The sequence below is a fragment of the Scyliorhinus canicula genome, chromosome 3 (assembly GCF_902713615.1).
Source record: "Scyliorhinus canicula chromosome 3, sScyCan1.1, whole genome shotgun sequence".
In the NCBI taxonomy this organism is placed as follows: Eukaryota; Metazoa; Chordata; class Chondrichthyes; order Carcharhiniformes; family Scyliorhinidae; genus Scyliorhinus; species Scyliorhinus canicula.
The window spans coordinates 206789324-206805401 of record NC_052148.1 but is presented as its reverse complement, the minus strand read 5'-3'; the positions used below and the strand labels follow the sequence as shown (position 1 = coordinate 206805401).

General features: G+C 45.0%; 1 protein-coding gene across 4 annotated transcripts in view; it reads right to left on the bottom strand.

The window, feature by feature from the left end:
- Positions 1-5214: 5214 nt before the first annotated feature.
- Positions 5215-16078, bottom strand: part of LOC119963255 (von Willebrand factor A domain-containing protein 2-like) — a 54033-nt gene continuing 43169 nt past the window's right edge. For 3 of the 4 annotated variants that reach the window (XM_038792078.1, XM_038792081.1, XM_038792080.1), the window contains 3 exons: positions 14460-15005; positions 10532-10604; positions 5215-5678 (listed from right to left, as the gene is read on the bottom strand). In XM_038792078.1, coding sequence (XP_038648006.1) covers positions 10588-10604; positions 14460-15005 — 563 coding nt within the window. In that variant the 3' untranslated portion in view covers positions 5215-5678; positions 10532-10587. The remainder of the gene's footprint in view (positions 5679-10531; positions 10605-14459; positions 15006-16078) is intronic. The other variant, XM_038792079.1, reaches the window with a different exon arrangement.

Sequence of the window (16078 nt, the reverse complement as noted above, 5' to 3'; positions counted from 1 at the left end):
CAGCCTAGCACCTGCACTGAGTCTCTTTCATTTTAAGAAAGGAGACTTGGGAACGATAGATCCTTGGTGTTGTCAGTGGTCCCCGCAGTCTGGGTCTATTCTTCAGATAGATGCACACGCGCCCCCTGGCCTTATTCCCCATGCAATGCCTCCTGCTGGAGCTGGGAACACATATGCCTTTCTCTCCTTCACCTCCTGCCTCACATAAGGATTTCTATACATGCTCCCTTGGCCACTGGATCCAATCTCACTTTCTCCTCCTCTTTAAAAAGAGATATTTAAGACCAGAATGGCTGAGTACAAAGATGTGAACGACTGACTGACAGGAGACGTTGGGCAGGTCAGCTTTGGCACCTTAGAGTGCATTTTCCTCGTGCTACCTTACGCCTGTACCCTTACCGGCCTTCCCAAACAGGTGCCGGAATGTGGCGACTAGAGGCTTTAGGGGCTGGTTTAGCACAGTGGGCTAAACCGCAGGCTTGGAATGCAGAACAAGGTCAGCAGCACGGGTTCAATTCCCGTACCGAATTAGTCCGCTGTAATTCCTTTCCATTTTGCAGCTGGAATGTCTGGACTCTGTGACTCCTGTCTGTCAGCCACTGAATTTAAATGGGAACCTTAACAAAACTCCCATTTCCAAAGAGGACTATGGACAATATACCAGCGCAGCCCTGACCTGTTAAGTGTTAGTGTGAACCTTCCCCAATGTATCACATTAACAGGCCCCCTCCCCATAATCTGTAGTCTGTGTTCATCCCATTCCAGTAATACATGTGTCATAATATCCACTCGTACATAATGAGATGCAGACAGGCAGTGATTGACACACAGGATGACTAATGAACACACAACACAGAACAACCAATCACCAGACAGGACACCACCACTATAAACCCCACAGGGCATTAAGACTCCCTCTCTCTCTCAGGACCCAGATACTGAGACAGTCAGAGTGTACAAGTTAGTGGGCACTACTGCCATGTGGTAGCTAGTAATTCTGGTCGAGCCAGTAAGAGGCCATTAGTAGGATTAGTAGAGTGTCAACCCACAGCTGAACATGTACAGCAGTTCATAGTTAAATAAAACCATGTTGGATCATCTCCGGTGTCAGACGTTTGTTTCTAGCTTCCCTGCATCCAGTTGCAGTCAACGTCGAGCCAACCTGCCTAACACATCATGGTACCAGAGTGCTATTAATCCAGTCGAACCTACCTCGAGTGAATCTGCAACGACCAGCAAGCGGCCATCCAGCAAAATGGAAAACATCCAGCCTCATCCGAATCTCCGGCAACCTCGCCTCCAATTGGAGAATCTTCAAGCAAAAGTTCCTCCTGTATATCGAGGCCTCCGACCTCGGGGCAGCATCAGATGCAAGGAAGATTGCGCTATTTCTCTCGACCGCGGGGGATCACGCCATCCATATCTACAACTCGCTTACGTTTGCCGATGGCGAAGACAAGACGAAGTTCAAAACGGTCCTGCTGAAATTCGACAGGCACTGCGACATTGAAGTGAATGAGAGCTTTGAACGGTACATCTTCCAACAGAGGCTTCAGGGTAAGGATGAACGTTTTCAGTCCTTCCAGACCCATCTCCGCATCCTAGCGCAATCATGTAATTATGGCTCGACAGCTGATTCCATGATCCGGGATCAGATCGTTTTCGGGGTCCACTCCGATTCCCTGCAGCAGCAGCAGCTCCTCAAACTCAAACAGCTAACCCTCTCCATCGCTATCAAGACGTGCGTAGTCCATGAGCATGCCAAGAATCGTTACTCCCACATGAGAGCAAAAATGCAAGGCCTGAGTATCGAGGAGAGTGGCTGTTTCGCGCGCTTTTCCCGGGTCCCAACGCATGCGCGCCATGACCTTGTGGACGACGGGGCCGAAAACCCTAATGCGCAGGTGCGTACATCGGCTGACCGCATGCGCGTTGGCGCACGAACGTGCTGACGTCAGCGTTATGATGTGTCTGAATTGTGGCTCTACCCATTTAAAGTGGCAATGTCCAGCCAAAGGACGGCAATGCATACAGTGTGGGAAGCCTGGCCATTACACGGAGCGGACCGCTCCACCGATTATCAGCCAGCTATCCCAGACACGGTGCAGAAGTGTCCACTTGGTACAAGACATGCAGAATTCTGATCCCGACAGCCCAACGGACCCAGATGCTGACTGCCTCGAGTCTCCATATCGGGTGGGCATCATAACCACACGCGAGCTGGTCCCCACTGCACTGGCAACCCGCCTTTCGATCCTCAGTGTGGATCCCGACGATGAGTGGTGTGCTAGCCTCACAGTCAACCAGGCTCGTATCCGATTTAAACTGGACATCGGCGCGTCTGCGAACTTCATATCGCAGTCAGATCTCGACAACATCCGTGACCAACGAAGCATTCTTCCAACAGCCTGCCAACTCCTTGACTACAATGGCAATGCCATAGCTGCCAGTGGATCATGTCGGCTAGGGGTATCTCACAAGGAAATCAAGGCAGCTTTACGGTTCGAGATCGTCCGGCCTGACAGGGCATCCCTGCTCGTGCCTGCAAACTCCTGAATCTGGTCCAGCGAGTCCATGACACCGCCGCAATGCCAGCAATCCCGCCTATCCAAGTGCCGGCGGCTCCTGCTCCACCTCTGCGGCGATCAACAAGAATTCGTCGCCCGCCTCAAAGACTGAATGTATAGACTTTACTTTTATCAATTTTGTTCAGTGTGCTCTGTATCTGCATGATAGATACCTTCCCATGTATATATGTTCGTTAACTCACCACTTGTACATAGTCAGGCATGTATATACCTTCACGTTCCAAAGGTTATTTTTTTTAAAAGGGGAGATGTCATAATATCCACTCATGTATATAATGAGATACAGACAGTGATTGACACACAGGATGACCAATGAACACATAACACAGAACAACCAATCACCAGACAGGACACACCACTATAAACCCCACAGGGCATTATGACTCCCTCTCTCTCAGGACCCAGATACTGAGACGGTCAGAGTGCCCAAGTTAGTGAGCACTCCTGCCATGTGGTAGCTAGTAAGTCTGGTCGAGCCAGTAAGAGGTCATCAGTAGAATTAGTAGAGTGTCAACCCACAGCTGAACATGTACAGCAGTTCGTAGTTAAATAAAACAGTGTTGGATCATCTCCGGTGTCAGACGTTTGTTTCTAGCTTCCCTGCTTCCAGTTGCAGTCAACGTCGAACCAACCTGCCTAACAGATCAACATGTTCTATCAATTTGACCCCCTTGTTCTTTTGTGTTTCATGCAGCTTTGCTGGCGTCCAGCTTCCCTACCCTCATACTTCCCTTTGCCCCCCTTCCCCCCTCTTCCCCCATTGTTCAACCTCTTCATTCACCTCAATGGGTCCAGCAGCATAATGCTGTTTAGATAGACACTGGTGTGTGGCACCCTGGAGGGGGAGGGGAGGGGAGGAGAGAGTCGCCTGTACTCCCCAACCACAGGTGCTGAACTGAACCGAATTGCTGGCATAGAAGGATCCATGGATCCAGCAGTACAGTGCAGTCCATGAAGACAAGCTCAGCATAGCGATTGAGGAACGTGCAAACTTCACACAACAGTAACCCGGGGCTGGGATCGAACCCTGGTCCTTAGGGCCATAACCTGTCCTGCCATCCTTAATGTGTTTTAACTAACTACTCAATTATTTTGTTCAATATATATTTTTCCTTGTTTATGTATTTCATTTACCTTATCACCGGTTCCTATATTATCTTAAAACTTTAGGAATAGAAAAGACCTATATGTTTTTAAAAATTAATAAAAGTCTATCTTGTGAAAAGATTTTACACCTTAAGTCAAAGTGAAAAACAACAGATACCTTGGGCTGGATTCACCATTCGGGAGATCGTCCATTTCACCGGCAGTGCACTCACACCCGCGGATTTCCCGACAGGATGGTGGTGCCCACAATGGGAAACCCCATTGGCTGGCTGCCATGATGGCGAATCCGCTGCCGGTGGGGTGAGCCATCCAGAAAACGGGTGCGGTGGGACGGAGAATCCCACCCTATATTTCTTTTAAACTGAAGATAATGGTATAAAATTAAGAAATAACAAATACTGGAACAGATTTGTTCTATTTAATGATTTATGTGATTGGATAATGGGCGGGATTCTCCGACCCCCCGCCGGGTCGGAGAATCGCCCGGGGCCGGCGTCAATCCCGCCCCCGCCGTGTCGCGAATTCTCCGACCCCCGAGATTCGGTGGGGGCGGGAACTGCGCCACGCCGGTCGGCGGGCCCGCCGCGGTGATTCTCCAGCCCGCAATGGGCCGGAGACCCGCTGCTGACTAGCCTCTCCCGCCGGTGTGGATTATACCACCTCTCTTACCGGCGGGATTGGCGGCGCGGGCGGGTGCCAGGGTCCTGGGGGGGAGCGGGGCGATCTGACCCCGGGGGGTGCCCCCACGGTGGCCTAGCCCGCGATCACGGCCCACCGATCGGCGGGCGGGCCTGTGCCGTGGGGGCACTCTTTTTCTTCCGCTTTCGCCATGATCTTCACCATGGCGGAGCCGGAAGAGAACCCCTCCCCTGCATATGCGCCGGTATGAGGTCAGCAGCCGCTGACGCTCCGGCGCATGCATGGGCTTACACCGGCCAGAGAAGTCCTTCCGGCCCCGGCTGCGTGGCGCCAAAGGCCTAGCCCCTCAATGTGAGGGCTTGGCCCCTAAAGGTGCGGAGACATCCGTACCTTTGGGGCGGCCCGACACCAGAGTGGTTCACGCCACTCCAACACACCCGGACCCCCTGCCCTGCCAGGTAGGGGAGAATCCCGGCCAATATTTTTAGAGCTAGTTGGTAGGACTCTCCATTGCGAGGCCGCCTTTCTATCAGTGAGGACGGAGAATTTGGCTCTCAGCCGAATCTCCATTCAATGCAGTGGTAACGGAGAATGCCGCCGACGGGAAGGAACGGAGAATCCCGCCGATGTGAAGGAACACAAAATCAAAGTCAGTGTTATTTCTAAAATGTAACTGTGCACATCTGAAACAACTGTATTTTAATGTATGCGATGAAGTTAGATTAAATGTGATTTATCAATCTGGTGATCTAATCTTATGTTTGACTGACCTCATTAATAAACCATATTAAGTGTGAAGAGAGGAAATGTATTGTGAATGAATGCTAAAATACTCATCAAATTACACTTGCTCGTTTAAGTTAAAAATTAAAAGCAAAACAATTTATTATTAGTCATTTTGTAAGAAACAAATACATAGTTTTACTGAATACAGTGTTTATAACTTAGCAGAACAACTCTCCTACAGCATCTCAGTATATGTACTGAGGGTCGTGATGGTGCCAAGCAATTATGCAGCAGATAGCACATGGCCATGGCAAAGGACATTAAAGAACACTGAACATGCCTATTTACAGAAAGGTTTGGGCCATGATAAATGGAAAACAAGTTACTGTGTTGTGATTCTTTATCCAGTATTCAGAGGATTAAGCTCAATTTTTTAAAACTCTGACCAATCTGAAGATGCCTTACATAAAAGAGCAGCAGGTCGGACTTCCACTAATTGTTCATTGAAGTGCTTTGAAATACTATTTTCATTGCTCCAGATTTTCTTCAACTGAACAAATGCCTTCATGTCTCCAAAACGTGTTGATTTAATGGACTGCGTATCTTGCTGAAGTGGCCCTGATAAATCAATAAATAATTGTCAATCTTAGTGAATTGCACTCCACATACTGATCGAAACTTCAAGACTGTCACAGGAAGCTCACCAACAAATGCTATGGCCCCCACATGTTCCCAGGCAAAGACTGGATGGAATTGCCCAGGAAGTTAAAACTTCCAATGAGAAATGACTCTGAACTGGGAACCACTCATTGCTCTGATCACTTGACCCCAATCCCTCACTGACCACTCGACTCACCACCACCACCATACACACATCTGCACATTACCTTACACACCTACCTTCTCTCGAGCTTCTCATAGTGGCTGGATATTTAAAATTAACTGCTTTACAGCAGGTAGTGTTGTAAAAGGGGGTGTGGCTTCCTTTGTCCGAATCTGTTGCACTGAAGGCCTGGGGGACCTGCTGCTACACATTTCTCATCCAGCCCGTGTTGGAAGGTTTGGCAAGGAAGGTGCAGCTCCCGACTAAAAATAGGAAAAGAGGTGCAGTGCCCCAGAGGATTTAATTTTCAATCTGAGGGAGAGGATGTTAATGAGATCAGGCCCACTACAGCTAAAAAGTGTTGGAGGCAGCAGCAGGATTGCGCAGGTGGGCTGTTTGATATGTCCGCCTTGGTGATCTGGGGTTTCACCTTCAGCTGTAAATCCTCCCCCAAAAAATAGCCCTCCAACCCTCACACCTCGCTTCCTCTGCCCCACCCATGTCACCTTACCTCCATGTCATACCCACTCCCATGGCCCCTCATTACCTCCATGCCAACTATTGCCCTCCTACTCACCCCATGGCCCTTTATAGCCCCATGCCAAATTAATGCCAACCTATGACCCATGCCCACCACCATTTGCACTTACACCCTCCATGCCAACTCATCCAGTTTCCACCATGGGCAAACCTCAGGACCCATGCTGAGATGAAATAAGATAAATTCTGTCCCCTGCAGATTTCATTTAAAAAATCTCTTGCATAAAAGCCCATTCACTACATTCCATGAACTACGTATCACACATTCATGTCTAATTTTAATGATTCCAAAGAGAAACTAACCACTACTAAAGGGCACTTTATCTCAGTCCTGGACATCACACTACTGAAAGTAGGATCTGTTTGGAGGCAGCAGCACTTTTATATATGTAGTCGCTTCTGCAAACCACAGATATGTAAATTACAACCCGCCCTCATTTCCTGCTGGTGAAAATGGGAGGAGTCAGGTTTGGCTACAGGTTTTCGGAATCAGGTCTCCAGCACCATTTTTACTACACCAGGTGGCCCTCTCTATCTTTATGAAAATTCAGGCCTTCAGCTTTGAACTTTGCAGTTGGGGGTGTTGCACATCTTAATATAAGTGCTGTGATGTACCTGCCTGGAGCTACAACTAACTGCCACGGTTTGCAGCATCTGAGAATGGTCCCATAGTTTGCCAATGACTCGTTCCCATGTCTCCAGGGTAACTATCACTGAAAATTTAGTGGAAGATTTAGGACCAGAGGGTGATCTATTGGCAACCATCTGGATATATTAGAAAATCACACCCTGACACGCACCCCCCCCCCCCCCCCCCCCAATAATCCCCAAATATCAACAAAAAGGAATATTTTCAGGACTCAAACCTCAATCTCAAACTTGGAAAGTCACACAGCTCCTTCAATCACTAGTTGTTAGGAATATATAATTGACCTAATATAGAGAGTCCATGTCCCGTCTCGTATTGATAAAGACCATGTCTGAAGCAACCAAAGGATCTATCTGCAAATGGTTACTGCAGTGCAAGGCTGGAATTTCCCAGGGACAATTGTCAGGAATACTGGTGACTTAACAAATTTAAATCCCACCAATTCTTTTAATTCCCTTTTCAATATTGATACTAGTTGATCGCTTGTGGCATGGAATATGGCAATCTGCAGAAATTAGTTGCTTTCTGACCTGTCTCTGATGTGTTTGTATTGCTGTTCCTCTCTTCCGCTTGTCCATTCTTGGTTTTTTTGCTTCCCTCAGTTTTTTTTTTAACCTTTAACATGGGTGGTATGGTGCAGTGTGATGAGAAATAAAGCCACCACCAGGCTGAAAATGACACAAGGTGTCCCTTCTCATCACTTTCCCAATTATGTGTGCTTTCCTATTATTTTCAACCACCAGCCCCTTATTCCCATTATTACCCTGTGGAGCTACCCCCATGTGAGTCCTGCATCCACCCCTTTCCTTTGCTCACCTCACATTTAACCTTATATCCATTCCACCCTAATCGTGTAGTGGGGTATTGTTATATTCCTTGCTTTTTAAGACCATAAGACCATAAGACATAGGAGTGGAAGTAAGGCCATTCGGCCCATCGAGTCCACTCCGCCATTCAATCATGGCTGATGGGCATTTCAACTCCACCTCCCAGCATTCTCCCCATAGCCCTTAATTCCTCGCGACATCAAGAATTTATCTATCTCTGCCTTGAAGCCATTTAGCGTCCCGGCCTCCACTGCACTCTGCGGCAATGAATTCCACAGGCCCACCACTCTCTGGCTGAAGAAATGTCTCCGCATTTCTGTTTTGAATTTACCCCCTCTAATTCTAAGGCTGTGCCCACGGGTCCTCGACTCCTCGCCTAACGGAAACAGTTTCTTTGCGTCCATCCTTTCTAAGCCATGTATTATCTTGTAAGTTTCTATTAGATCTCCCCTTAACCTTCTGAACTCCAATGAATACAATCCCAGGAACGCCAGCCGTTCCTCATATGCTAGACCCGCCATTCCAGGGATCATCCGTGTGAATCTCCGCTGGACACGCTCCAGTGCCAGTATGTCCTTCCTGAGATGTGGGGCCCAAAACTGGACACAGTACTCCAAATGGGGCCTAACCAGAGCCTTATAAAGGCTCAGTAGCACATCGCTGCTTTTATATTCCAACCCTCTTGAGATAAATGACAACATAGCATTCGCTTTCTTAATCACGGATTCAACCTGCATGTTTACCTTTAGGGAATCCTCGACTAGCACTCCCAGATCCCTTTGTACTTTGGCATTATGAATTTTCTCACCGTTTAGAAAGTAGTCTATGCTTGGATTCTTTTTTCCAAAGTGCAAGACCTCACATTTTCTCACGTTGAAATGCATCAGCCATTTCCTGCACCACTCTCCCAAACTGTCTAGATCCTTCTGCAGCCTCCCCACTTCCTCAGCACTACCTGCCTGACCACCTAACTTCGTATCATCAGCAAACTTCGCTAGAATGCCCCCAGTCCCTTCATCCAGATCATTAATATATATGGTGAACAGCTGCGGCCCCAACACTGAACCCTGTGGGACACCGCTGGTCACCGGCTGCCATTCCGAAAAAGAACCTTTTATCCCAACTCTCTGCCTTCTGTCAGACAGCCAATCCTCAACCCATGCCAGTAGCTCACCTCGAACACCATGGGCCCTCACCTTACTCAGCAGCCTCCTGTGTGGCACCTTATCAAAGGCCTTTTGGAAATCCAGATAGACCACATCCACTGGGTTTCCCTGGTCTAACCTACTTGTCACCTCCTCAAAGAATTCTAACAGGTTCGTCAGGCACGACCTCCCCTTACTAAATCCATGTTGACTTGTTCTAATCCGACCCTGCTCTTCCAAGAAATTAGAAATCTCATCCTTAACGATCGATTCTAGAATTTTACCAACAACCGAGGTTAGGCTAATTGGCCTATAATTTTCCATCTTTTGTCTTGATCCTTTCTTGAACAAGGGGGTTACAACAGCGATCTTCCAATCGTCCGGGACTTTCCCTGACTCCAGTGATTTTTGAAAGATCTCAACCAACGCTTCCGCTATTTCTTCAGCCACCTCCCTCAGAACTCTAGGATGTAGCCCATCGGGGCCAGGAGATTTGTCAATTTTAAGACCTTTTAGCTTTTTTAGCACCATCTCTTTTGTAATGGCAACCATACTCAACTCAGCCCCCTGACCCTTTATAATTTTTGGGATATTACTAACGTCTTCCACTGTGTTGACAAAGAATATAAAAATAAGTTTACATGAAAACAAATTTATTTTACACTACTAAACTTAGGTTCGCACACTTTACTGAGTAACAGATACTAAACTAATAATACTGAATCTGTAGTACAGTAATTAATATTCTCTCGAATTATTAAACTACAGTATAAATTGACCTTGTGCTATATCTCTACAATGAATTCTCACTCTGCTGTCATCGGCTTCTCATTATGTTCTCCCAGAATTCCGAGAGATGCTGCCTTATATACAATAACTTGGTAATGCCATCTAGTGTTTGATTTACACAACGTGCCTGATGTTAACCTTTACTACACTTGTACTATACATATCATTACAGGTACCAAAAGGTGCACTGCCTCATGTGTGCTCCTTTCCTCCCTATCCAACTTCCTGTCCTGTTTCCCTTAGAGGTTTTGGTTACTTTTAAAATTGAACTTGCCTATTTTTAAATACATATATATATATCAACTGAGAATGAGGGGAAAATGCAATCTCGTGGAAATAAGCCAAGAGCACTGATATTTTCAAATTGTCAGCTGGAAATAATTAGTTGATAATTGTATGATAATTGAGGTCCCAACCTTTCCTGACAGGAACTTCATTACATCATCAGTGGGAGGGTGGGGGCAATCGGGTGGTGAAAGTCTTTTAGGGATACTCCTTCAATTTTCTGCCCCTGCTGTCATTCCTGCCCGCCGAAAATGGGGCCAGAAAATCCCCCCAAAGTAAGTTTGTGTTTTTTCATTCCTCTTCCAACTTTATAAAACGCAAAACCTATAATATATGTGTAATTTTATTCCACCCATTATCACACACACACAAGCCACCTTTCTTTAAACAAAACGCAAAAATAAAATAAATACCTCAGTAAAACTTTTGAAACTTGTCCTCTTGTTTTTCAAAATTATTTGAAGTGAAGCTACAAGGCAGGAACTGCTAGGAGGCAAAGAAAGATGTTCCATCAGTCGAGCAGTCCAATGCATTTTAGGAAATTAGTTGTGTACTGAGAGTACACATTACAAATTCAGTTCAGTGTCGCAATTCTGGGCAAAAGTCCCAGGAGTTGAAAACGCATTGAGACTTTACAGTAACAATGTAATGAAAACATTAAAAGGCACTGGGACAATTGAATTAGTGTATTTAAGAATGCGAATACTTCCTGTCTGTTGTTTAGACCCTACAATCACAATATTGAGTTATTGAAAAAAGGTCAGAAAACTTTGTGAAATTTAGGGGAACTTGGCAGTCAGATTGCATAATCTTAGGATAGTCTACATTAAATTTATGTGTCACCCAAATTTCAATACATTTTGGACATTCTGCATCTATCCAACACCCAGGCTGAGGAAAGGACTTGGAAAATAAGCCCCACACCTTATTTTCCAATCCAGTATGCTTGTTTTTGGTTCATTTTTTTCTTTATCAGTTTTTGACTGCAATTAAGTTTTGCAGAAAAGAGAGATGTTGTCAAAGTTTTTTGCCTTGCATCCAACAGGATAGAACCACAAGAATGCTAAATTTCAAAGGGAATGACACATTTATACTGCATGAGAAAAAGGTGCTGATTGTTTGGCAAGTGGACTCTGATTGGTAAAGATGTTGCCATGGAGTATCCAGCAGGGAACAGTTATCCGTCAAGCTTTTGTTTAAATTCAAACCAGGGAAGTTGACTAAGAATGGTGAAGCTGTTGCCATTGGGGATGCACCAAGAAATAGTTGTCATCCAAGCTTTTGTTCAGTTAAAAAAGGCACAATGCCGGCAAAGGTTTGTTTGATTGCAGAGGTTTTAGAGGACAAAACCCTGCCCACATGAATATATGTAGCTTCTAGGAAGTATAAGTATTGCAAGCCAGACTAACAATCCTAAATTGGCTATTAGTCAAGCTTACAATGTGGTTCGCATATGCATGCTAGAAGCTACAGATATTAATACTGCTATATATATTCAAGGTTGTTTCCTTTGAATTTTGGGGCAGAATTCTCCCAAAACATTTCTAAGTGTGGTCTCCGGTGGGAAATGAGGTGTGATCATTTTGTGAATTAACACAATCCAGATTGCAATCCACCCACACTTCGAAATGTTTTGGAGCCAAGGGTGATTCACACTATGGGATCCGAAGAGGCTGGCAAGGCTGGAACCTCTGAGATCGGGGTGCCATTTTTAAAGGGTACTCCAGTCTCAGACTACAGCCTCCCACAATCGTTTGTAAGACCCCCCCCCCCCCCCCCCCCCCCACCACCACCACCACCACCACCTCACCAATCACTGGCAAGGCTTGAAAAAGCTAAAGAGGATTGAAATTAAATGTGGAAAAAACATTTCAACAGTTTCTAACACATCAAAGGGAAGACTTCTACCTTCATCTGACAGATCTTTGAACTTGACATGCTGGGAGAGACGTCAAAGATTTTCAAGGCTACAAGGGAAGTCTTCCACCTTCATCTAACAGATCATTGATATTGACATGCTGGGAGAGACATCAACGGTTTGAAGGCTACAGAGTGAAGACTTTTACCTTTATCTGACAGATCATTAAAATTGACATGCTGGGAGAGAGAGTTTAAAGGTATTCAAGGCTATAGAAGCAAGACTTGCTACACAACCCCCATCCCAATAATGACCCCCAACCTGAGCACCTCAAGCCCAGTCCAGCCTCCCCGACCTCAATCTCTCCTGATGGACTCTCCTCGGCACGTTGGAGGTAATTGTAAAGAGAATACTCACCCGCTTGCTACCCCTTGGTGTCCCTGGCGCCTGGTCCCTGCTTTTAGCAACTAGTAGCGATTTGCACCCTGGTGACTTCCTACTGGCGGTGGGGGAGAACGCAGGTGAATACCGACTGGGAGGCCGCTGCATTCAATTTTAACCTCACTAATGAGATCAAATAAATGAAAATGAGCTGTTAGATTCTCGTCCTTTCTGGCTGAGATCGTGATCATGCCAGCTGGAGTAGGCCAAGAGAATGGGAAGGCACAAATCCCTTTTTCGGGGCTCTTCCACAATTCTCCCGGCATAGCAGGATTTGCATTGGGCGCAATGTGGCCGGAGAGTTGCCCCCGTGGTTTTCTTGTGATTCTGTCCTGATGGGTAATACTCAAGTTCTGTACTATCAAACAACAATTTGTAAATACATTAGAATCGCTGCTTATAATCGTTAGGTCCAAAATGTCTCCACTTGTTGGAAAGCGTTCAGGGCCTTTTTCTATGAGTCGCACCCTACTTTGGTAACCACTGTTAATGTTATTTCAAATAAACTCTCAGAAGTTGAAGTTCGTTTTCAAAATAGACCTGTTACTTGAGTTATGGGCCAGGGTTTCGAGAAACCCAAAGTGTATCATGGAGTTCACATGCCCCACAACTTTTAATAGATTGTGGTATGGGGAGCATACGGTCCACTCTACAGGTGTGGTACAGCAGAAATCGAAAAGTATTTTTTAAAGCAAAACAATGTTTATTCTATGAACTCAAGTTAACCTTTTTAAAACATACATCTTAGCAACCATCAATTCATATATAACACCCAAAGAATACAACACTAAGTAATCCTTAAGCTGTCCTTTTAACATCCATAAGGTTTAAAAAAAAGAACTTTCAACAGAAGCACATCAGGTTAAAGTCACTACTGAGAGCAGTTATGAGTTTTAAATCACCAACGGATCGATTTACATTCTTTAGATTACAGAGAGAGAGACTAATACCCCTTCTGGCTGTGACTGCAGCTATCCAGCTCTGAAAACGAAACTAAAACACACCCTGCAGCAAACAGACTAAAATGAAAGTAAAAAGCTGACAGGCAGTCCAACTCCACCCACTCTCTGACATCACAGCAGTAATAAACACCCATTTCTTAAAGGTACTCTCACTACAGATATTTATATACACACCCATTTATAAACACCCATTTATTAAAGGTACTTTCACATGACACTTGTACAAACCTCTGTTTCTCCTTCACTCAATGGTGATATATAATGGATGATCAATAGCGTCACAGAGCTGTTTGAGTCAGTCTACTGCATGGAGACTCAATCTGAACACCACCTCAATAATCTCTCTCTGCCTCTCTTTCGATTTCCCTCTCAAATTTTATAGGTGATCTCCCACAGTTGCCCCAAATAAAACAAATTTCTGGAAAACCTGATATCAAACCGCCCATAGTAATATTGTACTTCTAGATTGCAGGTTTTATATGTAGTCTACTTCCATAAACACTTACCAGTCTGCTCTCAAGCATATTTCTCCATTTCACTTTGCTGGTTTTGTCAGCGTAAATTCACACAGCACACTCAATTATTGTAGACATTTCTGACCCAAGTGAAGTCCCTTCCTTCGGTATAACCACCTCTTGATCCAAAATTATCTCTAAAACTGTATAAACTTGATTCCCACCTTCCACTAACAGGCTTAGTTGCCTAATATTCTCATACACATTGATGGTGTGAATGAAGCTCTACATCTCCCCCATTGACCTCTCAATAGAATCCCGTTGTCGGACAGTTTGTCCGACCAGAAGTCGGTATTGAGACAACCAGAGCTATTGACCTCCAAATTCAGGGGTGTACATGGGGGAATGGAGGATGCAATCCTGCATCTCAACAGTGAGGGGCTACGAGTGGTTTGCTGACTGGATACCACCCCTCACCCACAGTCCCACCTCTGTTAAAATGGGAGTGGATGGGTTCAAGGCAGGTTGGTGTCAGGCTTGAGATTTTTAAAAATTTGACCATCCCACCTTGTTAAAATCAAATTTAATCTCCTGCTTCCAAAGTATTTTTAATTCTGCAGCTTACCTTCACATATTTTTCGTACCAAGTTGATTTCATAACGTTTAAAATCCTCATAAGAACGTACTGGAATCATGAACTTGCGGCTCCTGGCAATCCTCAAGAGTGTCTGAGCATCTGCTGCTCCCAGTACTAATACCGTAATCCCATTCTGTCTCAGCTGTTCAGCATCAGCGGCAACGTCATCTGAACTCTGTCCATCAGTAATCATCACAACAACCTTGTGGATTCCAGGTCTTGCTCCCTTCTGAATACTTAAGGTATCCTCCAGTATATATTTAAGTGCTTTGCCGGTGTGAGCGCTCCCATCCAGAAATGGGCCTGTGCTGATTGCACTTTTAATTTTTCCTTCACTGTCAAAGGAATCCAAGTTAAAGAGAGTTCGGGGTTTGTTGCTGTAGATCACCATAGCAACCTGCGTAAGGTCTCTGTCGATATCAAACTGTGAAATAATGTTCCTCACAAATCCTTTAACTTGACGGAAATTCTGTCTTCCAACATTACTGGAAGCATCCACAGTAAAAACCAGATCTAAAGGCTTGGAAAAACAACCTGTAAAACAATAAAGTTACACATCGCTGACATATTCTAATTTATATTCCATAATCTCAGAAAATATTACATTTTGATATGATTCTGAATCTCTGTAAACTCAATTAAGTTTACATTTTTACCATTGAGAGCACCTCATGCATTGATCCCTACTTTCCAGCTCTGTTACAAGCCCAACAGTGGCACAAATTTCAAACAAAGGATGTCTTTGGATTCTTCATATTTTGACACAATTCCTGCATAAATTCTTGCAATACTCTCATTTACAGACAAATGTCTAGAAGCAAATTTGGAATTGTTAATGGTGTCAGTATTGTATATCTTATAGATCCTGAGAGGATACCAGAGATAACAATGGGAGCAGGAAGAGATGTCATTGCAAATGTTTCTCTGGCTATGATTTATCATACCCAGGAATGATTGTGATGAACTTTTGTCCAATACCTTTTGAATAAATTGGGCATAAATAAGCTGTCAAGGTCGCTACTGAAAATCATGTGACTTTGCCATTTGGTCTACACACGGTATCAAGTCTCCAGTAAATACATAATTACATATGGACATAAGTGAGGATACTTCACAGCCATTTTATGAAATTCTGACATCTCGTTATTTAAGGATGTGGAAACAGGGGCAGCATGGTGGCATAGTGGTTAGCATGGGTTCGATCCCAGCCCCGGGTCACTGTCCATGTAGAGTTTGCACATTCTCCCCATGTCGGCGTGGGTCTCACCCCCACAACCCAAAGATGTGCAGGGTAGTTGAATTGGCCACGCTAAATTACCCCTTAATTGGAAAAAAAAATGAATTGGTTACTTTAAATTTATTTTAAAAAACGTACGGGACAACGCCTAAAGACTACGGAGTTTTCAGACTGCCGTTCTCCAAGTTTCATACTGGACAAAATAGAAGATAGAAATGCAATGACTCTAATCAACATTCCATTCATCACAATAGGCTCCTCCATCCAAACTAGACTGGATGGGCCTCAGATGAGCTGTCAGAGCAGTGATGAAATTGAAACTGGGTTCAGGAACTGCACCCTTATTACCCCAGCACCCTGCTGGTCATCA